At 41.9% G+C, this 26,256-nt stretch overlaps 1 protein-coding gene across 5 annotated transcripts in view; it reads left to right on the top strand.

The window, feature by feature from the left end:
* MGST2 (microsomal glutathione S-transferase 2) overlaps positions 1 to 22,801 on the top strand; it is a 49,690-nt gene extending 26,889 nt beyond the window's left edge. For 3 of the 5 annotated variants that reach the window (XM_074396898.1, XM_010338654.3, XM_003928031.3), the window contains 3 exons: positions 14,975 to 15,045; positions 21,999 to 22,080; positions 22,560 to 22,801. In XM_074396898.1, the coding sequence (XP_074252999.1) occupies positions 14,975 to 15,045; positions 21,999 to 22,080; positions 22,560 to 22,692 (286 nt within the window). In that variant the 3' untranslated portion in view covers positions 22,693 to 22,801. The remainder of the gene's footprint in view (positions 1 to 14,974; positions 15,046 to 21,998; positions 22,081 to 22,559) is intronic. The other 2 variants (XM_039479049.2, XM_039479048.2) reach the window with 2 other exon arrangements.
* The last annotated feature ends 3,455 nt before the right edge of the window (positions 22,802 to 26,256 follow it).

Below are 26,256 nucleotides of genomic sequence, written 5' to 3'. Positions count from 1 at the left end.
ATCTCCTTTTGTTAAATTCGAATGCGTTAGGTAATCTAGTAATACGTTTTTCTGTCTTGGAGTCATTTCTGCCTGAGTTCTCCTCTTTTCGCTCTGAGCTGCGGGATGCTCTTGGCGCTTGCTGCACAGCTGCTATCCTGGGACTTCCTGTCACCATCCTAGAAATTTCCCTTATACTCTCCTAATTTGGATTTCCTGGACCTCCTGTTTTCTTATTTATTGGCTTGCTTTCTTATTTTGGTGGAGCATGCCCTTCAGAAGCTTCCTGAGAGAGGGCAAATGTTTGGTAAAGTTTTGAGACTTCACATATCTGAGTGCACCTTTATCTTGCCTCACTGTTGAGTGATGGCTTGGTTACATATATGTTTCTTTTTTTTTTTTTTTTCTTGAGATGGAGTTTCGCTTTTGTTGCCCAGGCTGGAGTGCGATGGCGTGATCTCGGCTCACTGCAAGCTTTGCCTCCCGGGTTCAAGTGATTCTCCTGCCTCAGCCTTCCAATAGCTGGGATTACAGGTGCCCACCACCATGCCCAGCTAATTTTTTGTATTTTTAGTGCAGACGAGGTTTCACTGTGTTGGCCAGGCTGGTCTCGAACTCCTGACCTCAGGTGATCAACCCGCCTCAGCCTCCCAAAGTGCTGGGATTACAGGCGTGAGCCATTGTGCCCGGCTCACGCATACATTTCTATATTGAAAATTCTTACCCTCAGAGTTTTGAAAAAATTTGCTCCATGACTTCCTAGTTTCTGTTGATGTTGTTGAGATGTTCTATGCTATTCAGATTCTGGACCTTTTGTTTGGAAGCTACGGAAACTTCAGGATCTTGCCTGGCCTACTGTCCCGAGATGTTAATGGCATTGTGCTTGCTGAGAGGTTTTTCTTCACTGTACTCAACCCTAGGTGAGGCCTTCACAGCCTGAAAACTCACGTCCTTCTGTTTTAGATTTTTTTTTGGTTTTGAGACAGGTTCTCACTCTATTGGCCTGGGTAGAGTCCAATGGCAGGATCTCGACCAGGCTCAGACAATCCTCCTACCTCTGTCTCCGGAGTAGCCAGGACTACAGGTCCATGTTACCATGCTCTGCTAATACTTGTAGTTTTTCGTAGAGATGAGGTTTCACCGTGTTGCTCAGGCTGGTATCGAACTCCTGAGCTCAAGCAATCTGCCACCCTTGGCCTCCCAAAGTGCTGGGACTAGCGGTGTGAGCCACTATGGGCCCAGAATAGTTTTTAATATTATTTTTCCCCCAAATTTCCTCTCCTTTATTTTCTCTATTCTTAAAACACATACTAGTTGTGTGTTAACCTCTAGGACTGATCCTCTAGTTTTCTTTCATCTTCAGGTTTTCATATTTTTGGATTTTTGTTCTTTCACAGGAATTTCCTCAACTTCTAACTTTTCACTGAAATTTCAGATGTCATAATTTTAATTTCCAATAACATATTTTATTCTCTGATTTTCTTTTTAGTTGGTGCTAATGTTAAACCATCACTTTTTTTATTTTAATGATGCAGTTTATTCTCTTACATTTGAGGATTTTGATTATAATTTTAAAAATTCTCTGTCACATTTCTGTTTCTTCCAAGTGCCTTCTTGTCTATTTTGGCCTTTGTCTTTCATCTGTATTTATTATTTACCTATCAAGTATTTACTGAGCACCTCCATTTACTGGACATTGTTACAATAGCTTGGCCTAGATCCATGAACAAATCCAAAAAAAATCCTTGCCCTCTTAGGAGTTTACTGAGGAAGCCAGAAAATAAATAAACAATAAGCAGATGATATTATAAGAAAATAATATAAGCTGGGGATGGTAGCTCACACCTGTAATCCCAGGGACTCAGGAGGCTCAGGCAGGGAGGACTGCTTAAGGCCAGGAGTTCAAGAGCAGCCTGGGCAGCATAGCAAGACCCCTTCTCTCTATTAAAAAATTTTTAAAAAGTAGGCACGTGTGGTAGGGCATACCTAGCTACTTGGGAGGCTAAAGTGGGAGGACTGGTTGAGCCTAGGAGTTCAAGGCTTCAGTGAACTATGATCATGCCACTATACTCCAGCCTGGGCGACAGAAAAAGACCCCAACTCAAAAAAAAAAAAAAAAAAAAAAAAAAAGAGAGAGAGAGAGAGAGAAAATCGTATATGATGTTAGAAGGTAATTGGTGCCAAAAACAGAAAAGAAAAGACAAAGGATAGCATTGTGAGAGGATATGGGTGGGTTCCTGTGGGGAGCGGGGGTGAGTTGTGTGGTCTGTGATGTACAATAGGGCCGTGGGTGTAGGTCCCACTGAGAAGGTGGCATTTGTGAACACGTAGAGAAAGCGCTCTTGGATCGGAGAGAATAGTCAGGGAGAATCCCCTAACTGGGGATATGCCTAGTAGGTTAGTCAGGAGGTCAGAGGACTGCAGAGGAGGAGCCTGGCCGGGAGTAGGAGGACAAGTCAGAGAGGCTGTAGATGTCTGGGTCACACTGGGCCTTAAAGGCCACTGTAGGGCACTTTGGCTTTTTCTCTGAGTGAAATGGAAAGTCATGACAGGGTTTTAAGCAAAAGAGTAACATCATCTTACATTTTAAAAGGATAATCCTGTCTGCTTTGCTGAGAAGAGTCTGAATCGAGGCATTGGTAGAAGCAGAAAATTCATTTAGAAAGCTATAGCAACAATCCAGGCAAGAAATGATGATGGCTGTATGGCAGAATTTTTGCTCCTTAGCTCAGCTAAAACTGGGTTCTCGTTACGTGGCCAGGAACGATTAGGTGCGTGGACACATTGAAGGGTGAGTAGAGGGGAATTTATGGGATGTAAAGAAAAACAAAAAAACAAACCTCTCAGCAAAGCGGGAGGGGGTCCTACTCACAGATTGATTCCAGGTCACCAGCACGACCTGAAGAGACCAGGCTCCTTGCGCACAAGGTGCGAACTTCTGTGGCTCTACGCTGCCGTTCCCCCAGTGCGCTTGCGGGGATTATTCAGAAAGAATCAATGGGGAAAGGGCAGGCAAACAGGGCCAGTTCTCTCTCAGGGTGGCGCGTTTCATCCGGCACCAGCAGTCCGGCCTTCCAGCCTTCTGACTGTTTTAGACTTGGGGGTCTGGTTTCACTAGGGACCCGTGACGGTCTCCTGTCTCTGTCAGCTAGATCCAGGGAGATAGCGTAAAATGATGGGAAGCGGTCAGGCTCTGGATATAATCTGAGGGTACAGCCAGTAGAATTTTTTGACAAAATGAATGTGAAGTGTGAGAACAGTCAAGAATGAATCTTGGATTATTGGCCTGAGCATCCATCCCAAAGGATGGCATCCCGATGATTTGAGGTGGAGAAGGCTGCAGAAGCGCTTTTGGGGAAGCATTAGGAAGTTCAGTCTTGACTTACTGTGTCTGAGATGTGAGGTATACCACCATAAAGGAGAGGCCTTAAGCTTTATGATCTACTAAGCTATTTGGATTGTTTATGATTGCATCATAAGCTGATAAATACATTGTTGTTTACACCTCCAAGTAGAGAGGCAGCTGGATAAACAAATCTGCATTTTAGGAAAGAGATCTGAGCTGGAAATATAAATTCATGCTTCATTGGTACAGGAAGTTGACTTACAGCCATGAGACTGGAGGAAATCACTTAGGGGAGTGTGTGTAGGTGTGTTAGTCGGTTTTCATGCTGCTGATAGAGACAGACATACCCCGGATTGAGCAGTTTACAAAACAAAGAGGTTTAATTGGACTTACAGTTCCATGTGGATCGGGAAGCCTCACATTCATGGAGGAAGGCAAAGAGGAGCAAGTCACATCTTACATGGATGGCAGCAGGAAAAAAATGAGAGAGCTTGTGAAGGCAAATGACTCTTTAAAAAACCGTCAGATTTTTTTTTTTTTTTTTTTTTTTTTTAGTTGGAGTCTCATTCTGTCATCCAGGCTGGAATGCAGTGGCTGCAATCTTGGCTCACTACAACCTCTGCCTTCCAGGTTCAAGCGATTCTTGTGCCTCAGCCTCCAGAGTAGCTGGGACTATAGGCGCCCACCACTATGCCCAGCTAATTTTTTGTATTTTTAGTAGAGACGGAGTTTCACCATGTTGGCCTGGCTGGTCCCAAATGCCTGAACTCAGGTGATCTGCCTGCCTTGGCCTCCCAAAGTGCTGGGATTCTAACCGTGAGCCACTGTGCCTGGCCTAAAACCATCAGATCTTGTGAGACATATTCACTGTCACAAGAATAACATGGGAAAGACTTGTCTCATGATTCAATTACGTCCCACCAGGTCCCTCTCACAACATGTCGGAATTCAAGATGAGATTGGGGTGGGGACATAGCCAAACCATATCAGTAGGTAAAGAAGAAAAGAGGACTGAGCTCTGATTTCATCAGTAGGTCAAGACGATGACAAGGGTCCTGTAGAGAAATGTGAACAAAGGAAATCTTAGAGATTTTACCCAAACATCAGTATTCATAATTCTCAAGTGGCTGTCTGTGCACATTCAAGAAAGAGGGATTAGAGAGTGATGTGGAAACTGGAAACTCTATGTTCATGGCTGGGGCTTATGATTGATCAGGAGGCAGCTTTCTTCTGTAGAACTCCCAAAGTGTCTGTAGGTCATCTTTTTGGTACCACTTAGTTTCTCTAGAGAAGAGGGCTGGAGATAGGTTAAGAGGCCCGGCTTTGAAGAGTGCAGTGGGTAAAGGCCAGAAAGTTTCTCAACTGTGCAGTGTTCAGTATGCAGATTCTGACTGTTTTCAGGACAGAATTTTACCCCCACCCTGTATTGTTCCTGAAGTCCCCAAGAGAGTCTCTAGTTGTGTTTCTCCAGGCAATAAGCTTCCCACCTCCTGTGATGGGGAGTAGGGTGGGGCTCAGGAGTGGGAAGCAGAGGCGGAGGGCTGCTACGCCCTCCTTATTCAGTCTTTCAACCACTCTTACATTCCAGCCTTTGGCCTCTAAGGTACATGTGGCACGCAATTCCTGAGCCTCTTTTGGTTCTGGGGTAAGGATGGTCTCAGTTTTCGTTGCTTCTTCCTTCCGCAGGCACGTAGGTTTTGGCTTTCTGCACTCTACTAGTCCAGCCACTGTTCCTCCATGTGCTATCTTTCCTGCAGAAATTTGCTAATGTGTCTCTTCCACTCTTGAGAGCTTGTTTGGAGGTTCTAGCAGGGGAGCACAGCTACTCATACACTCTTGACCGAAAACTGGTCCTCTTTGGCTGAGTGTGCAGCTTCGGGAGGGGTACACATGGAGTGGGGAGGGAAGAAGGAAACACCTGCCTCACCAGCCAGATCAGCCAACTCAACCCTGGCAATTGATGGGGTGACAGATGTTGTAGCCAGGTCACCCTCACTTTCTCTCTTCTACTTTTGTGTCTGTTCACATTCTCTTTGTTCTTGATTACTTTTATCTATTTTTTATTCTTTTGCTAGCAGTTTAGTGAAGCTTCAGAAGCAAGAAGAAATGGACATGGGTTCAATCTACCACGTTTAGCAGGAAGTCATCGTGATACGTTTTTGACATCCTGTGCACACCCATTTTCCCTTGTCAACAAAATGCGCAAACTCTATAAAATGTTTAAAAAGATTCGTGTATGTATTTATTTATTTTTAGACAGAATCTCACTCTGTCACCCAGGAAGTGCAGTGGTGTGATCTTGGCTCACTGCAACCTCGGCCTCCTGGTTTCAAGTGATTCTCCTGCCTCAGCTTCCTGAGTAGCTGGACTATAGTCACGTGTCACCACACCCAGCTAATTTTTTTATTTTTAGTAGAGATGGGGTTTTACCATGTTGGCCAGGCTGGTCTCAAACTCCTGACCTCAAATGATCCACCTGCTTTGGCCTCCCAAAATGCTGAGATTACAGGCATGAGCCACAATGCCCAGCCTGAAGAGATTTATTCTGAGCTAAATGAGTGACCATAGCCCATGCCACAGCCCTCAGGAGGTCCTGAGAACATGTGCCCAGTTTGCTTGGGGTGCAACTTAGTTTTATACATTTTAGGGAGATATGAAACTTGAATCAAATGCATTTAAGAAATACATGGTTTTGTCCAGAAAAGTGGAACAATTTGAAGTAGGTGAGGTGGGGGTAGGGGGCTTTCAGCTTGTAGGTAGATTTAAATTTTTTCCTGATTGACAATTGGTTGAGTTTATCTAAAGACCTGGGATCAATAGAAGGGAATGTCTGGGTTAAGATAAAGGATTATGAGACCAAAGTTCTTATTTGCAAAGGAAGCCTTCAGATAGTAGGCTTCAGAGAGAATAGGTTGTAAAATGTTTCTTATCAGACTTAAGGTCTGTGTTGCTGTTAATGCTGAAGAGGTATAACGGGGAGTACCAACCCTCACTTTACAGTCTGCCAGGTTAAATTTTAAAAGGGCCCTAGCTGAGGAGGAAGTCCATTCAGATGGTTGGGGAGCCTTGGAATTTAATTTTTGGTTTATACCCTATTCAACAGAGGAAGAACATCACGCTCATAGCCTTCAGCAATCAATGGTATCTAACCAGAATTTAGTAACTTTTTATTTTCACTGGATTTATTTTTATACTTATCCTTTATTTAGCAAGTTATACTCTTTCTGCACTTGTAATGATGTAAAATTTATTTTTTCCTAATTTAAGCAAAAAAGAAGTTGATTTGTAGAAAGATAGTGGTACGTTGAAAGGCTAAAATTTTGACAGTGTTAGATTCATGCTTGAAGTTTGGGAGACACTATACTATTTATAAAAATCATCATAGGAGGAAATCCCAGATCTTCCCACTTTATCTTTCATGCTCTGAAAACTTCTTGGGAACTACCGGGTATCCAGCAGGCTAAGTCCCTGGGACACTTCTTGGTTCTATTTTTATTCTCATAGTTTCCACAAATTTGAGTTTCTTTGAAGTTATTTTGCTCTCCCTCCTTGTCTATATCTGGAATCCTCTTGTCCTAGGAATAAAACTGAACACCATTTCAAGTATTTCTCTCGTTACTATTTATAAAGTAAGTTCAGTATACAAACCCAGTTTCCTTGTTAGAAACATCTTGTTTTGTTGGATTAATCATGGTAGAACAGAGAGTGTTTAAAAATGATGACCAATAATCAGTGCAGATTTGAAGCCAGGAAATACCTTGAGCAGCCACACAGTAGCTGTTTCCCTGGCTTCTCACTGAAGAGTGAATGGGGATGGCCCCACTGCATACTTCAGATTTCTTCTTGAATTTTCTACATCACTAGCCCAATTTTTGCCTTAGATTCTCAGGTGTAGGATAAATCTGGCCAAACCAGATCATAGTCATTGCTTGCAAAGCCTTTTAGACTTTATCTTAGGGCAGAATTCCCTGGGATAACCAGTTCAGTCCAAAGCCTATTTGGTTATCTGTTCTTTTCTCTGGAGGAGGAATGTACTGCCTTTCTGGCTCTCCTGGACCAGAAGCACTGGTTTCCCTTCACCTCTTTGAAAGGTCTTAGAGCTTAGAGATCCAGCCTTTTCCTAACTCTTTTCTCCTGCTGATTTTGCCCTCAGCAAGGCAAAGAAGCCCAAAGTTTTGGCTAATTCTATCTTTAGGTGGACCTCGACATCTCATCAGCAGTCACTTCAAGGTCCCCTGATACTAAAGGACTGTTTCTTGTTCAAAGGTCATCTCAGACTGGGTATCTATTTGTGAGCTAAGCTGATATGGAATCCAGCCTTTCTGAGTTACTAGCCCTGGGCTCTGCTGAACTTAGAAAATTCTCTCTCATATAATAGGAGCATCTTGATGTCTTTAGATTAAAGGCTTTTTAAAAAATCAAAAAAGTAGATCCAGGTAATAAATTGATCTTCTCACAATTTAAATACATTTCCTCTGATTCTACCTTCACTGGAAGAAGAGAATAGTTGTTGACCTCACTCCTTTTTATGTGCTTCAAGACCATTATTAAGCATCTTTCACCTTCTGGATTTTGAGGATGGGGAACACTCATTCTTCAGCTTTTTTCCCCCAACAATTTAGAAATTTTGGTTGTTCTCTTTAGACAAAAAATTTTAATATTATTTCTATACCTGGAGTCTAGATGTATACCTAGTATACTAATAATCTTTTCTTTGGTGCTGGTTAAGACAGAAGAATTGCCTCTTAGTTCTTGTGAATGCACTCCTATTTACTTTGAATTTTTCAGTTCATCTTCCAAAATTAACCTGCCACAAGGCACAAGTAAGCCTGAACATCGTGAATTTCGGTACCCTTTAGAAATAATAGCCTCGGCCAGGCGCGGTGGCTCACGCCTGTAATCCCAGCACTTTGAAAGGCTGAGGATGGCAGATCACCTGAGGTCAGGAGTTCGAGACAAGCCTGGCCAGCATGGTGAAAACCTGTCTCTACCAAAAATACAAAATTAGTTGGGTGTGGTGGCATGTGCCTGTAGTCCCAGGCTGAGGCAAGAGAATTGCTTAAACCCGGGAGGTGGAGGTTGCAGTGAGCCGAGATCACGCCACTGCACTCCAGCCTCCTGGGCTGAAGAGTGAGACTCCAACTCAAAAAAAAAAAAAAAAAAAAAAAAAAAAAAAAAAAGAAAGAAAGAAATATTAGTCTCTTCTTACTCTACTCTGGTTTTGTATTCTTTATATTTCATTAACTTTTTCACGTCATTTTGAATTCTGATCCTGAAATTTGGAAATTAAAACTAGTGGCCTTAATGCATGTCTAAAAACTATGGAGAAAAAGAAAATTTACAAGAATAGTGATTTTTTAGATATTCTCCAACTATAAGATTACAGTAGTGTGGGCCACTGACTTTTGTAATAAATAGAAAACACCGGGGAAAAAAAAAGAGACAGTAAACATATTCCTATTTTCTTACAAGTGTAACCATCATGGACAATAGCAGAAAGCACTAGATGCCCTAATCCACTGCGTTATTATAAAGGACTGGGTGGCCAGGAGCAGTGGCCTACATCTGTAATCCTAGCACTTTGGGAGGCCAAGGCAGGTGGATCACTTGAGGTCAGGAGTTTGAGACCAGCCTGGCCAACATGGTAAAACTTTGTCTTTACTAAAAAATATAAAAATTAGCTGAGCATGGTGGCACATGCCTGTAATCCCAGCTACTGGGGAGGCTGAGGCATAAGAATTGCTTGAACCCGGGAGGCGGAGGTTGCAGTGAGTCAAGATGGCGCCACTGCACTCCAGCCTGGGCAACAGAGTGAGACTCCATCTCAAAAAAAAAGTGTGGGGGAGGATTCCCCCAGAATGACAGAGTGACTCTCTATGATGAGCTTCTCAGACTCCAGTGTCTTTACAAACATCAAGCAGCATCTGTCACATAAGCCAGGTGATTCTCCAGGTGGTCAGGGGACAAGAGGCAGCTGGGATATGGAGGAAGTGCAAATCTCCCTTCTTTGCATGCTCCTCGTGTTCCCTGCAAGCAGTACCACTGAAGGGCAGTGGTGGGACTCATGCCCTCCTGCCACCAGCTGCCATCTCCCTATTGTGTCCCCGCTCAGAGTTACTTGACAAGGAGCAGTATAGACAGTTACACGTCTTTATAAAAAGATTAACTCCAACCACCTCTCATCGCCAAGCCTTTTCTGAGCATATTAACCTGTTGCTCTGATCCCAGTCAGTATAATCATCCAAGAGACCGCCCGGGGTCCAAAGTCAGAAGCCCAAGGCCGGGTCATCCATTCAGAGTGCAAGTGGTTCATGGCGGTGTGCAGCCCACTGCTTCAGGATGAGTCACCTCAACAAGAGGAGAAAGAATCAGGAGCAAACAAAAAACCTGCAAGAAGAAAACCTCCTTTGAATTGCTTTGTCTGTTTTTATTTAGAAAAAGATCTGCTATGAGCATGACATTAGAAATGGCTCATGAGGTTTTCCCTTAGAAGAATGTTTCAGATATTCTGAACAAAGTTGTTGTAAGCAAAGTTGCATATTGTGCTCATTAGACACGGTCAAATAGAAGAAATACTCATAAAAAGTTTTAGGCCAGAGGTCTCCCAAGTGCTATGCCCACATAGAAGGTATACACTAAGTAATCCACTGTGAGGGTGAGGAAAATTTTAGAACATCTATTATACTTACTCTTAAAATTCTATTCTTTGTCTTTTTTTTTCTTTTCTTTTCTTCTTTTTCTTTTCTTTTTTTTTTTTTTTTTGAGACAATCTTGCTCTGTTGCTCAGGCTGAGTGGAGTGGCATGAACTTGGCTCACTGCAACTTCTGCCTCCTGGGTTCAAGCAATTCTTCTGCCTCAGCCTCCTGGGACTACAGGCATGCACCACCAAGCTCAGCTAATTTTTGTATTTTTAGTGGAGTCAGGATTTTATCATATTGGCCAGGCTGGTTTTGAACTCCTGACCTCAAGTAATCCACCCGCCTTGGCCTCCCAAAGTGCTAGGGTTACAGGCATGAACCATCATGCCCAGCCTTAAATTTTTTTTTTAAACATTAAAAATTTTTTTTAGAGATGAGGTCTCTGTGTGTTACCCAGGCTGGTCTCGAACTCCCGGCTCAAACAATCCTCCTGCCTCTCTGCCTCCCAAAGGCCTGGGATTACAGGCATGAGCCAGCATTCCTGGTCCCATAATGAATATGATATTCTTTTCTAGTTGAATGCATTAGCTGTGCTAATGGATAAATCACAGATTCTCCTGGTTCAACACAATGGAAGTTCGTGTCTTGCTCAAGTCCCGTGCTGTGTGGAAGCTCCTTGATGTGGGCCTCTCTGCTACAGGAAGATGTGTGCATATTTTTTATGGGGTTGTGTAACTGTTGGGGCTATGCAATCAGAAAAGTTTGGGGACTAGTATTGAAGGAACTGTCACATTTGGAGCTGTCAGGCCACAGTTTGATTCTTTTCCCTGCCACAAATAGCATAAGCTTTGTAGTATACCTATTGACTGAGACAAGGCCCAAATAGCACTTGGTTCGGGGCCATCCTGACTGCTCCTGCCTACCAGATCCAGGTTGGAATCTGCAGTACTCCTATGTCCTGAGCCCTCAGGACCCAGGCTTCATGGTATTGGGATGGACAACGAGAGGTCTCAGCAGCTTTAACTACTCAACCTCCACAGTGCCCACCAGACTGTCCCTTAGAATGACCAACTCTTTCCGGTTCTTCTAGGTCTTACCCAATTTTAGCACTTAAAGCTGCATGCCCCCCTTAACTCCTCAGTCCCAGGCAAACCAAGATAGCTTTCATGGAAAGCTTCAATATCAAAGGAGCGTGAGATTATTGCTCAAAGAGGGTTCTTGCCAGGGAAAAAGTAGACCCAACCTGTTTTTCCTCAGTGTGGACGTGCAGGAGAGGGGACAGTGGTCATAATCAACTACACCCCCTGTTCTCACAGGAAGTGAAGATTGACAGCTGCTGCAGGCTGTTTGCTGTCCCATTTGGGAAATTTTCCTGAGGATCCCCTTTAACGAGAGGACAGAATATATCTGCTTTCATGACTTAAAAGAGGTTATAAATTATTTTCATGTTGGTTTTCATGTCAATGAAGCTGTAATTAGCCACTGACAGGATTGTCAAGAAGTAATTTTCAGAGTTTGGTCCCCTTGAGTTAAACATGCCTGCTGACAGCTTACTAAGGACGTGTTATTGTGGGACATCACCCAGGCCTGGAGGGATGCAGAATCAGGCAGAAGGATGTGGTCGTGTGGCAGAGGGGCTGGTGGAGGTAACAATGAGCAGGCAGAATGGGATGCCAGGTATTTCAAGACCAAGCAATACTTGGTGATTTTACCAGGGCAGGAGCTGGGAATACTGTCAGCAACAAACAGGGCACCTGACTGGCAGTCAGATAATTATTTTCAATCTCTGAAAGATGATAGCAAGAAATGGGCAACAAGGGACTAAGGCTTGAGGCAGGTCAGCAAAAGAGGGACCAGGGTGAAAGTGCGGTGAGCACAGCTGGGACATGAGGATGGGGTGAGCTCAGCAGTGACCAGCCACTTGTAGGGGACAAAGGGACCTATTTGTTGAGAAAGAAGGGATAGAGAGCTGCTCCCGTACTCCAGCTGTTGCTATCCTGTGAGCACAAATGCAGTTGCAATCACATCCTTGCCTAAATCTCAATGGCTTCCAGCCACCTAGTGCTCACCCAGGATCCCAGCACCTCCCTTACCCAGCTTCCCAATTCCTTCTAGGAATACAGGGGATGTACCCAGGAACACAATCCCTCCTGGCAAGCAATTGAAGGAAGGGGCTATTGCCACTCCCTTGCTCCCGAGTCCTCTGTGAGTACAGTAGGTACCCTTCTTGGGTTCTAGAGTGCCTTCCACAACTGCCAGGAGCTGCTCTGGGGTCTGTGGCAGAGGGAGATTAAGGGTGTGACTTTCCCCTGACTCTGTCTCTTCTATCATCTGAGGCAAGGCACTGCTTGTGTCTAGAATCTCACCAAGCTTTTCATGAGGAAGATCCATCAGTTTCTGTTCTGGTCTCTGGTTTCCCATTAGGTGTGAAACTAGTTCCCTAGCTTGTGGGGGCAGAGGGGGAGCCCTAAAACATTCCCTCTACAACTTCTAGAAAGTTGTAGTTATAGTTTGTTAGAGGGAATCAAACATCCCTTTTATTTCCTTTCTCCTTGCTCAAACGCCTTCTTCCTCTTTCAGATAATAGACACAAAAGCACACATGCCTATCAGCTTATGTGGACAGATACCCAAAGAGCTTCTGCCCTTTGTGGTTTGGACTTAGTTAGGATATTCTTATACAATATTACCTCTTTGTTCCCAGATGCCAAACCAAGGCCACCAGTTCACTGAAAGGGAAAAACTTCTAAATAATTAGACTTTTATGAAGGTTAAGTTGGGCTATTTTTGAAGGTGCTTTTAAAAAAATCTCAAGACTGGGTGCGGGGGCTTATCCAGTAATCTCAGCACTTTTGGGGGCCATGGTGGGTGGATCACATGAGGTCGGGAGTTCGAGACCAGCCTGACCAACAAGGAGAAACCCTGTCTCTACTAAAAATACAAAAGGAGCCAGATGTGGTGGTGCATGCTTGTAATTCCAGCTACATGGGAAGCTGAGGCAGGAGAATTGCTTGAACCCAGGATGCGGAGATTGTGGTGAGTCTAGATCAAGCCATTGCACTCCAGCCTGGGCAACAAGAGCAAAACTACATCTCAGTAAATAAATAAATAAAATAATAAATCTCATCACATCTAATTTTGAATTAAAATATGTTGCAGAAAAACTTGATGCTTACATTTGGAATAATTTAAGCTGTATTACGAAACAATAAACGATGGAACAATTGTGTTATGTTTCAAAAAAAGTTCGTATAAAATTTCAGTGAGTGTGAAAGGACTAGAGCCTTCCTCTGCTACTAGTCTATTTTACCTCCTGGGAAACAGATCTATGGATTTAGCCAAGGAAAAAGAAACATGGGAACGCTATTTATTCTTTACATAGCTGTAATATAAAGTACAAATGTTATAAAGTATCTTTTCACTTAACCGATCATCGCCACTTAAAAAGATATTAGTGAGAAGACAACCATCAGAAGCAAAATCATGCCAAGAATGAGAAGCAGCAGGAAGAAAAACTTTGGTTACTTCTCTGAGTTCTAGAAAGTTGTAGTTACAGTTTGTTAGAGTATCAGTGTTAGGCTTCGGATAAGACATTGCGTGGGTCACTACTGGTCTTTTGGATGGTAATGACAACAGTCAGAAAAGGAAGGAGAAAGCATTTTTGCGTTTACAGTATCCATTTCCAATGTTTTAGGGGACTGATGGTCCACCTGCCTGGCCCTTAGAGATGTGTGTGGGTAACCTCGCTGTTGTCCTTGCTGGTGGGGTTAAAATTTTCCATATGTGCTTCAGGACTCTACCTCAGCCATGTCTTTCTATGAGCATTGAGTTTGTTAATTATGCATGTTTCTTACCCAGCTTTAAAAGATGATTGAGTTATTATTGGGGAGTTTCTTCCCACGTAATTGAGGCATAAGCTGATAAGGTTGAGCTGACCTAGCCACAGTTTTCTGTGGGATTATGAAGAATGAAGGAGGAATTATGTTTTGTAATTATGCTTTTTTTAAAAAAATTCAGAAAAAAAATCACTTATGATGACCCAGGCTAAATGACCTCAGTCCTCAACAACCAGCATCATCTGTTTCTAGGTCAATTGCCTTGTAATATTAAGTATTGCAGCTTTGAGGCTTACTGGAGGAAAGATATGGGGTCATTTATAATCCTGTAGACTATGACCTTCTACCAGGATCTACTCAAGACCTCATCACACATTACATTCAACTTCTTTCTGGTGGTGAAATTATCAGCAAAGAGCTCAGCCAACCTAACCAAGATCACCTGGAGGTGTACCTTAGGAAGGAGAATAAATGTAATTCATCCTTTTCCCCTTTGTTATATGCAAATGAATTAATTTATAGTTCCCAGAAAACTATTCTCTTTTGCTTAAATTAGTGTCAGATTTTCCATCCAAGTCTTCTACAAACAGAGGCAACAGGACTTGACATTAGGACAGGGTTTTGGAATCTGGAGATGGACGCTGTCTATCTTTGATTCTCTGCAATGTATGTTGGTCTGGGCTCTCAAGCCTTAGTTTCTTCCTCCATAAAATGGGAATGAAATCTGCTCATTCATTTACTTCAGGAGATTTTAAAATTATTTAAAGAGCATTTTTTAATGTTCTGGGTAACTCAAGTGGAAGGCAGTGTATGTGAGGGAATTTTTAAGATGAGAAATCTCTTGAATATGAATTGAGTAATCTCTTAGGTTCTTCAGATAAGATAAGGAGTGATCTTTAGACTCAGGAGGCCTGTCTTTTGGGAAAGTGCTATTGCTCCCTTCTACCACTGGCAACTTATATGTAGAAAAATGATTCTTGGCCCTGCTCTGAGGTTTAAACAATGTTCAACCTTGAAAGATTGATTTTAAATGTAAGGGTTGTTTCAACTCTTTTGTAAGTTCTTATATTACTTTTATTAAAATAGGCTGAACATTTACCTCTAGATGAAAAAAATCAATGCTTTAGTGTATAGTTTTCTCATAAAATAACCTATGCCCTTATCTTTTTCTGCAGACAAAACTGTGTGGAGTTTTATCCTATATTCATAATTACATTGTGGATGGCTGGATGGTATTTCAACCAAGGTAACGTTAAAATCCAGTCAACTGTGTTCTAATGATGACTATGGTGCTTAAACAATTAAGGAGCAGATATTCGGCCAGGCACAGTGGCTTGCACCTGTAATCCCAGAACTTTGGGAGGCCCAGGTGGGCGGATCACCTGAGGTCAGGAGTTTGAGACCAGCCTGGCCAATGTGGTGAAATGCCATCTCTATTAAAAATACAAAAATTAGCCAGGCATGGTGGCATGCACCTAGCATGTAGTCCCAGCTACTTGGGAGGCTGAGGCAGGAGAATCCCTTGAACATGAAGGCTGAGGTTGCAGTGAGCTGAGATCATGCCACTGCACTGCAGCCTGGGTGACAAAGACTCTGTCTCAAAACAAACAAACAAACATAAAAAGGAGCAAATATGCAACTATATAGCTACCAAACCTGGAGACTAAACAAAATAAGCAATGTGTGCATCTGAGTGCTATGTTGCAGTTATATGAACGTTGGCTTTATTCTGATTTAATTCAATAATGAAAAAAATATTGAGACAAAATATATGCTAGGTACTCAAGGATGAAAACAACATGAGCTTTGTCTTCAAATCTAATAATCTATAGTTGACTCTTGAACAATGCAGAGGTTGGGGTGCTGACCCCTACACACATTAGAAAATCTGCATATAACTTTTGACTCCCCAGAAACTGAACTATTAGTATCCTATTGGCCAGGAAGCCTTACTGAGCAGTCTGCTAATACATATTCTGCATGTTTTATATATTATTTACTCTATTCTTGCAATAAAGCTAGAGAAAAGAAAATGTTATTAAAATCATAAGGAAGAGCAAATATGTTTACTAGTGGAACTGGACCATCATAAAGGTCTTCATCCTCATTCTCATGTTGAGTAAGCTGAGGAAGAGGAAGAAGATGGGTTGGTTTTGCTGTCTCAAGGGTGGCAGAGTCAGAAAAGGTAAAAGAGGTAGAAGGGAAGACAGGATTGGCAGGTGCAGTAGGTATAAATTTATAGAAATATCATTTCTGACTTTTTGCTTTTTTTCTCCAAAATGTTTCTATACAGTACCAGTCCTTTCACTGTTGCCTTTAGTTTCAGTGCTTGTGTCACAGACAGGCTCATGTCATACAAGAAGTAAACAAGCAGTCTTGAATCATCAGAACCCTTCTGCCAGATTGTCTAATGTCACTTTGTTTTCTGGTACTGCCTCTTCTGTTTCCTTCCTTATCATCTGGCAGTGGTTCAGGGCACTTGTCTCCACCAAGTCATCTTCTGTTAATTCATCTGGTGTGGTGTCTATTAGCTCTTGAATTTCTCAAAGATTCATATCTTGAAACCCTTTATTCCCCACGATTTTTTTTTTTTTTTTGCCATAGGCACTATCTCTTTCATGATTTCCTTAATTGGTTCTGTTGTAAATCCTGTGAATGTCATGTACAATGTCTGTACACAGTGTTCTCCCATAGGAATTTATTGTTTCAGGCTTGATGGCTTTCACAACCTTCCTATAACAATGCTGGCATCTTCAATGGTGTAATCTTTGAAAACATTCGTAATGCTCTATCAGGTTCTCTTCTATAACATTGACGATCCTTTCCATAGAATACCTTGTGCAATGAACCTTAAAGGTCCTGATAACCCCTGATTTAGAGGCTGAATTAAAGATGTTGTGTTTGGGGTAAGTAGACAACTTTTATGTCTTTAGCATTGAACTTACAGGGTTCTGAGTGGTCAGGGACATTGTCCAATATCAAAAGAATGTTAGAAGGTAATCTCATCTTGACTTCAGGGGCAAAGCATTGATGGAACCAATCCAGAAAAAGGGTTCTTGTTGTCCAAGCTTTTTTTTTTTTTTTTTTTTTTTTTTTGTACAACCAAATGACTGGAAGGTGCTCATGGGGTTAACAACTTTACAGATAAGGGCAGTCCTGATTATAAACCTGACTGTATTTACACAAAATGGTAGAGTTAGCCTACCTTCCTGCCTTAAATCCTGGAGATTGCTTCTCTTCTTTACTAATAAATATCCTGTGTGACTTTTTTTTTTTTCCCAGGATAGGGCACTTTTGTCTGCATTAAAAACCTATTCAGGCAGATATCCTTTCTCCTCAATGATTTTCTTAATGGTGCCTGGGAACTTGTATATTGCTTCTTTGTTGGTAGAAGCTGCTTCTCCTGTTATCTTGATACAACAAGCCGAACTTCTTTCTAAAATTATCAAACCATCCTTTGCTGGCATTAAATTCTTCAGCTTTAGATCCTTCATCTTCCTTTTCCTTTAAGTTGTCACATAAGGATTTTTCTTTTTCTTGAATCCTATTAGAATCTATAAGTATGCATTTCTTATATCAATCCTGTCCCCACATAAAAGCTGCATTTTCAATATGAGATAAAAAGATATTTTGAAAAAAGTGCAAGGTTTTTACCTTTTTTAAAAACACTGGTTCTTGCACTGAATTCATTTATCTTGCAATCTTGCAATGGTGGTCAACCACAGCTCACACCTGCAGACCTCAATCAATGACACATATTAAGCCATTCAATTTTTTTCTTGTAATCTCATGACTTTTCTCTGCTTTTTGGGAGCACTTTCAGCACCACTAGTAGCAATTTGTATGGGTCTTATGGCATTATTCAAGACTTATGGTATTACACTAAGCATGTGAAAAATAGGCAAAAACACTGAGAGATCACTTTTTACTGCAATATGCAATTTGCTGGAGGGAAGAACTGCTCAGGTGGAGATATTAGCCTTATCTTTTAAGCAGATACTTGCAACACTTGAGCTCACTGCAATAGCAAAGGAGGTGGCTACAAAATAATTACAGTAGTGTAGTATTACTATAGTTAATTTTATGCAGTTATTATTTAATACTGCATTTTACATTTGTTTACATTTCTCTCAACTACAAATGGCACCATGTGTTATGGTCTGTGTGTGCTTTGATAAATTTCAACTTTTTATAAAATATATATATATATATATATATATATATATAGACTTTCTGCTGAAGCTTTTAAAAAAATTGTATATATTTTATGATAGTAAATGATAAAATAGACCAGTATCTACATCTATTTTATGCGTTTGTGACATGCTTTTTTCTAATTTTTCAGTATTTCTGGACTATGTGGTTCATTTGTGAGTTTTGTGAAATTATCACAAATCTCCAAAATGTTTTCCAATATATTTATGTATTTATTTTTGTAAACCCACCTCCTGCACAATCCAATATATTTATAAATCATATAATGTATAAATGTATGTGTTTATAATGTATAAATGGACCTGTGCAGTTTGAACCCATGTTGTTCAAGGGTCACCTGTAATTCTAATTAATTGAAGGAACAGGACACAGAGTGAGCAACTTACATTAATGCTTATAGCTGGCCAGGCCCAGAGGCTTATACCTGTAATCTCAGCAATTTGGGAGGCTGAGGTGGAGGGATTGCTTGAGGCCAGAAATTCAAGACCAGCCTGGGCAACAAAGGAGACCCTGTGTCTATAAAATTTTTTTTAAAAAAACTATCTGGTCACACATGTGGTCCCAGCTGCTTGGGAGGCTGAGGTGGGAGGATCTCTCGAGCCCAAGAGTTTCAGGCTGCAGTGAATCATGATAGCGCCACTGCACTCCAGCATGGGTGACAGAGTGAAACTCTGTCTCAAAAAGAAAATAATCATGATTATTATCATAGATATTATTTATTGAGCACTTACTATGTGCCAGGTACTGTTTTTAAGTTTTATGCACACATTGTGCCATGTGTAAGATTTACAGGATTTAAAGCCTTCATATGAGCAAGGGTCTATAATTAATTTCTACTTTACAGATGAGGAAGCTGAGGTACAGAGATGTTAGATAATTTGCCCAGCTTGACATTCACCAATGTGGGGAAAATTTCCCTTTCAAGTGCAGAGCAGGTCTGTAGGCATTTGTGTCAACAACCCACGCACCTTTTCTTAAAGGTCTCCAAGCATGCAGTGAGGTTGCTTGTATGTAATGACTCGACAAACATCCACTTTCTATTTGACTGGGGTATCCTTGGTGAGCTGAGGGCTTTATCCTAACTTGACTTATGTGTTTAACAGCGAGTCAGACGAGCTCCTGCTACCTTAGTAGGAGAAATTCAATCCCCTTTTGCTGATAACTTTCACTACCTCATTTTGGTCCATACTTGATTGCCAAGATTTAAATAAACCAAAATCCAGCTGCTTTCAAATGCAGCCCCATCACTCTTTCTTGTAGTTTTTACTGCGAACTGAGGAATTTCGGATACAATGTCCTTTAGAGAAAGACTTCTTCATTTTATTCTAACTCATACTTGTGTCACTTAAGGGCATGAATGAAAGCAGCTGTTCCTTGTCATGTAAAAGCACATTAATACCTAACAAGACAGTGCCTTTTGGTAATGGGACTCTGTCTCTGCCATTTGACCCTTTGTATTTCTCTGTGATGGGCTGAACGAGGCAGACTGCTTGTCAGAAAGGATTTCTTGAGTATCTTGTCAGAAATTTCTTTTCATTCTTTCTCATCCAAAGTAAGTCACCTAGTAGCTGTTCTTGAACTGTTCTCATTGGCTTTCTGGGAGGAACTCACTAGACAGGGAGTGTCAAAACTGAGATCGCTGTTCAGAACTCTTCGGCTTCCTCAGACTCTGCTGGCTCTATCAGCTCTTCCTTCCCAGCTCTTTGCTTGGGCCCCTCGTTCTTGTCCCTCTGGCCCCAATACAGATGTCATCCCCTCCGGAGGCCTTCCCTTACCCCATTTTGGCAGCCTCCTCCAGTTCCTCTCTCTCTCTCGTCCCTCTCAATTTCTTTCACAGCACTTTCAAGTTTGTACTTTTCTTATTTTTTCCTTGCTGTCTGTCTTTGCTGAAAGAATATACACTCTATGAAGTCAGTGAGCTTGTATCTTTTTCACTGCCAACACCAATTCTTAAAGTAACACTTGATTTATGGTAGACATAGAGCTGGGTGTGGTGGTTCACATCTGTAATCCTAGCACTTTGGGAGGCCAAGACAGGAGGACGGCTTGAGCCCAGAAGTTCGAGACTAGCCTGGGCAACATAGAGAGGCCTTGTCTCTACTAAAAAGTTAAATAATTGGACAGACGTGGTGGCATATGCCTGTGGTCCCAGCTAATTAGGAGGCTGAGGTGGGAGGATCGCTTGAGCCCAAGAGGTCAAGGCTGTAGTGAGTCATGATGATGACACACATTCCTGCCTGGGTGACAGAGCAAGACCCTGTCTCAAGAAAAAAAAAAAAATCTTGTGGCCAAGTAAAATAATAGATTTAATTTAATTGAACATATCACATTCCCACACATAGACTCCAAATGTTTACAATAGGGCTCTGGCAATGTACATCTGTGAGGTGCTGAGGAAGAGAGTGGGGCCCTAACCTAGGGAAGACATTGATATTTTTCACTGAATGGGATGATAGAACATCATCATACTGTGTTTCACATTTCTTTTTGAGATAAAATTTATATGTAATAAAATGCATAAATCTTCAATGAATTTTGAGAAGTACACATATCTGTGTGGTCCAAACCTCTGTCAAGATCTAGAACGTGGCCGGGCGCGGTGGCTCATGCCTGTAATCCCAGCACTTAGGCCAAGGCGGGTGGATCACAAGGTCAAGAGATCAAAACCATCCTGGCCAACAAGGTGAAACCCTGTCTCTACTAAAATGGTGTGGTGGCGCGCACCTGTAGTCTCAGCTACTCGGGAGACTGAGGCAGGAGAATTGCTTGAACCCGGGAGGCAGAGATTGCAGTGAGCCGAGATTGCGCCACTGCACTCCAGCCTGGTGCCTGGCAACAGAGCAAGACTCTGTCTCAAAAAAAAAAAAAGATCTAGAACATGACAACCACCCAGAAAATATCCTCCTGCTTCTCCCAGTCAGGCCCCATACTCACTCCCTTCCAGATACAAGCACTTCTAATGTTTTTCATCATTTAATATTGTCCATTCTAGAACTTCATGTAATTGGAATCACGCAGTATGTAGCTTTTGGAATGCTCCATTCACTCAGCAAAAAGTTTTTAGTAGATTCACCATGTTGCATGTATCTGTTTCTTTTCATGGCTGAGTAGCATTCCATTGAATAGACTCTATCACAGCTTGGTTATTCATTCTCCTGTTGATAGACTTCTGGGCTGTTTCCAGCTCTTGGCTATTGTGAATAAAGCTGCAATTAACATTCTTAAACAAGTCCTTTTATGAACACGTGTTTTCATTTCTCTTGGGTAAATGCATAGGAATGAGATTGCTGAGTCAAATGGTATGCTCCATTTTATAAGAAACTACCAGAACTTTTCCCAAAGTGGCAGTACTGTTTTGCATTCCTGCCAATGATGTATGAGGATTCCAATAACTCCACATCCTCACCAGCATTTTGTGATGTTTTTGTTTGTTGGTTGGTTGGTGCCATTTCATTATAGATTTTTTTTTTTTTTTCAGATGGAGTCTCAATCTGTTGCCCAGGCTAGAGTGCAGTGGCATGATCTTGACTCACTGCAACCTCTGCCTCCTGTGTTCAAGTGATTCTCCTGCCTCAGCCTCCCAAGTAGCTGGGATTACAGGTGCATGCCACCATGCCCAGCTAATTTTTGTATTTTTAGTAGAGACAGGGTTTCACCATGTTGGCCAGGCTGTTCTCGAACTCCTGACCTCAAGTGATCCACCCGCCATGGCCTCCCAAGTGCTGTGATTACAGGCGTAAGCCACCACATTCAGCCTCACTATAGTTTAAAGTGGGAATTTGTTGATGTTGAATCATGTTGAAACATTTTTCTTGTGATTTTTGGCACACTTGTTTTTCTTCCTAGGCGGATTCTCTCTATATTCTGAATATAAGTATTTTGTCAGATATATGTTTTGTGAATATTTTCTGTCTTCATACAGCAGCTTAGGAGACTGCTGTTGTATTTTGTACCTTTCCTCTTTTTTTTTTCTCCCCCCTACAGTTTTTGCTACTTGTCTGGGTCTGGGGTACATATATAGCCGTCACTTATACTTCTGCGGATATTCAGAAGCTGCTAAAAAAAGGTAAGGAGAACCCCATAATTGTGTATTTATGCAAAAAGTAGTAGGATAAGGCCTGGGTCAGTTTCATTCTCCTGAGGTATGTTAACAGCACTGAGAGCTGTGGTGGCAAAAGTAACCCACACTGCCTGAGGCCAAGTCTTGCCAGGCCGTACACAATTAGGCATGAGATGGGAAAATGCAAGTATAAAACTGTGCAATGAATGTGTACTCCAGATCCTTGCAAAAATTTTGCATAATATCCAGAAAGTTACCGGGGAAGTTATCATGCCTGGCCATGATAATGCTTTGAATGTTCAAAGAAACCAAGTGATCTCTGTGGCTAGGCATTCTCTTTAATTTATGTGATGAGCGAGAATTTTCAAATTGCAAAAATATAGAAGTTCTGGGCAGTGTCAACGATAGGACAGCCTATTTCAGGGCTCTCAGCTTCTTCATTACAGCCCACTTTGTCACTTTTCTCCCTTACGTTTACCCTGCAGGATCACTGGTTTTCGATTGAGTTTGGGGATTTTGGCCTTGTTGACCTTCCTAGGTGCCCTGGGAATTGCAAACAACTTTCTGGATGAATATCTGGACCTCAATATTGCCAAGAAACTGAGGCGGCACTTCTAACTTTTTCTCTTCCCTTTAATGCTTGCAGAAGCTGTTCCCACCCTGAAGGTAATGTGGTGTCATTTGTTAAATACAAATAAATAAAGCCTTTATTCTGTTTTTCTTGAAATGGCTTTGTAGAAACACACCCTTTAAAGAATACGTTTCCTGTTTTTTTATGAATTGAAATTTGCTTGGGTTAGGTATATCCATATCACCAGTGGAAGTATGTTGTGCCCTAGTTTTAGAAACGCAGCTGAAGTCATGATCTATAGTGTGGGAACAGAGCAGCCTGGCCCATGCGCTGTCCTTTCTGAGGACTGCTGACATAGCCTGCCACTCTGACTGCTTCTCTCTCTCCTCTCTTTTTTATTTGAGATGGAGTTTTGCTTCTGTTGTCCAAGCTGGAGTGCAATGGTGTGATCTTAGCTCACTGCAACCTCAGCTTCTTGGATTCAAGCGATTCTCCTGCTTCAGTCTCCCAAGTAGCTGGGATTACAGGCATGTGCCACCACGCCCAGCTAATCTTTGGATTTTTAGTAGAGATGAGGTTTCTCCATGTTGGTCAGGCTGGTCTTGAACTCCCGACCTCAAGTGATCCGCCCGCCTCAGCCTCCCAAAGTGCTGGGATTACAGGTGTGAGCCACCACACCCAGCCTATGGCTGCTTCTCTCTTGATGGAAAGTTTCAGACAGCCACTGATGAGGCAGCTGAGCCCCTTCGTTGGTTATAGGAAAGCAACAGATAGGAAGGCACGTGGGGGAAGTCAGGCAAACACATGGAGTAGCCAGAGAAGGGAGTCATCAACTGATAGCACGAAACAAAACAGGTTATAAAAATGTACTTTATAAAGAAAAACGTGTTTCCAAGCCAAAGAGCTGGCTGTCTGATGCCCACACTGTAACACCAGGTTTTTGAGAAAAGAAAAGCTTTATTTTTAAAAAAGAGACGGTCTTGCTCTGGTCTTGTTTCACCCAGGCTGGAACCTCCAACACATGGCTCAAGTGAGCCTCCTTCTGCCTCCCAAAGTGCTGGGATTCAGGTGTGAGCCTCTCTGCCCTGCCAAGAAAAGCTGTATGTTACACGTCAGCTCACAAGGAGATAGGAGTCCAGCTCAAATCTGTCTCCCTCTGCTGGCTTCCAAGCAGTATTTTTATTAGAAAATGTCAAGGGTAAATTCTGAGATTAGTAGGTAATTGGTGGAAAGAAAGAGGAGATCTGGAAAGTCCTTGGGCATGTAGTTATCTCTTTATACTGCCTCAGGGGTAGCATGTGCAAATTCCAGGGGAACTAGTATGAAGTGTGGTAGAAATTCAGGCTATGACATCAGCAAGCTTGTTCTATGCAGACTCCAGTTAGCCATCTTGGTTCCAACAGATTTCAGCCAGTTTTTTAAAATCTCATAAGCAGAGAGAGTTTCAGTGTTATTTCTTTGCTTATCTGCCATCCTCCAAACTCAGGAATTTGCTTTAGCTATTGGTCTCTTTAACTTGTTGGGGTACAATTTCAAGAGGAAAAAGAAAAAAAAAGTATATCATTTCAAGGAATTTCCCAGGGACCAGTTCAAAGGGAATATTCCTTCTCTTGGTTGAGGAAGGTGGATCATGCTCACGGCTGTAGAACCTGGGTTGGGTTCTGCTACACACCTGTGTCGTATGGGGTTTGGAGGGAGATATGGGAAGTACAGTGGAACACCCAAAATTATTCTGACCCTGATGTGCAGTCGTTGTCTGACACAATGCAGATGACTTTTTTTCATTTTCTTCGTTGTAAAATGAGAATGATTCTACCTCACAGCTTTCAAGGAAAAGGTAATATGAAGTATGAGCATACATAACACATTTTGACATCAGGAAAAAGGCCCTCTGTCAATTTTTCCCCCAAAAATTGAACAGCCTTGAGAGTCTGGTGTGGGCATCTTCAAAAGTTGTTTATTACTACTTTTCTTTTTTTGTGGGTAAAAGAGGAGTTGCAAAGGCCAGGAATAATATTAATAGAAGAAATAAAGACACTTAAGCACTAGTGTTTCCATAATATATAACCTCCTGCATTTCAAATAGCAGTGCAGCATTAAATACCACAAAGCACACTGAGAATATACTAGCCTCGGAGTGGGCACATTTGCATACTAGTTCAGGTTGCCCCAGTAATTGGCCATTTAAATTTGGACAAGGCACTCCATCAGTAGGAGGTCATGAAGCAAAGAATTAAAGACTCCAGAATCAGACTCGCCTGCCCTCTCCTGTCCTGTCCTGCCCTGTCCTGCCCTGCCCTGTCTTGCCCTGTCCTGCCCTGTCCTGTCCTGCCCTGTCCTGTCCTGTCCTGTCCTGTCCTCTCCTGTCCTGTCCTATCCTGTCCTGTCCTGCCCTGTCCTGTCCTGTCCTCTCCTGTCCTATCCTATCCTGTCCTATCCTATTACTTGCTGGCTGTGCTACCCTAGCACTTTGTAGTGCTCTGCCTTGGTTTTCTTTTAGATAAAATGGGGCAAATATGCTAAAAAGCTTTGATTCTATGGTCTTTTTACTTCTTATTCTGATCAATTATGATCATGACTTGGATTGTGACATTTTCATTGTTTCATACATTGAGATCAATGAAGGACGAGAAGGCAAATTTTTGATACTAAGGCATAATTACTTCATAACCATGTCCTTTGCAAGTTGAAAATAAACTTTCCAGATCTTACAATTAAATATTTTTTTTGTTTGTTTGTTTTGAGATGGAGTCTTGCTCTGTTGCCAGGCTGGAAAGTAGCCTGGCGATTCAGGCAATTCTCCTGCCTCAGCTTCCTGAGTAGCTGGGATTACAGGTATGCACCACCATGGCCAGCTAATTTTTGTATTTTTAGTATAGATGTGTGTGGTTTTAGCATGTTGGCCAGAATGGTCTCAATCTCTTGCCCTCATGATCCACCTGCCTTGGCCTCCTAAAGTGCTGGGATTACAGGCTTGCGCCACCACGCCCAGACCAAAGATTTTTAAACAATTTTTTTGCACTTAAACTGGTTCTGAGCAGGGTAACACACACACACACACACAGACACACACACACAGACACACACACACACAGAGACACACACACACACACACACACAGACACACACACACACTTTGGTTAAACACATGAAAATAGGCCGTGGGTGTAGCAGACTATCAAAGCCTTGTCCATTTAAACATTCAAAAGATGGATTTTCCTTTGTTCTAATTGCCATTTCTGACATTTCCCCCCTTTCTTTTACAAGAGAACCATTAATCCTAAGGGTTGCAGAAGGACAAAGATCCATCTTCTGTAACTTCTTCAGGCTGAATAAGGGCAATGATATTCCTGCCTAACTATGAGGGTCTCTTAAATTCAGGGTATAGAGGAGCTTAGTCAGAAAGCATCAGTATGGTGAGGGTCATTCATGACCCTTAAGTTTTGACAAGAGTTGATATCTGGAAGATTAATAAGTGTTTAGTTTAAGAAAACATTCATTAAGCTTGTTCTGTATTCCTACACAAAGAATATAACAGCAATATTGTCTGCGAGAGTAAAGCAAAATAAGTTATTCCAAGTAAACTAAATTAGAAGGCTTTCCATGAACTG

The sequence above is a fragment of the Saimiri boliviensis genome, chromosome 3 (assembly GCF_048565385.1).
Source record: "Saimiri boliviensis isolate mSaiBol1 chromosome 3, mSaiBol1.pri, whole genome shotgun sequence".
NCBI lineage: Eukaryota > Metazoa > Chordata > Mammalia > Primates > Cebidae > Saimiri > Saimiri boliviensis.
The sequence above is the reverse complement of the archived record's forward strand: the minus strand, read 5'-3'. Positions and strand labels throughout refer to the sequence as shown.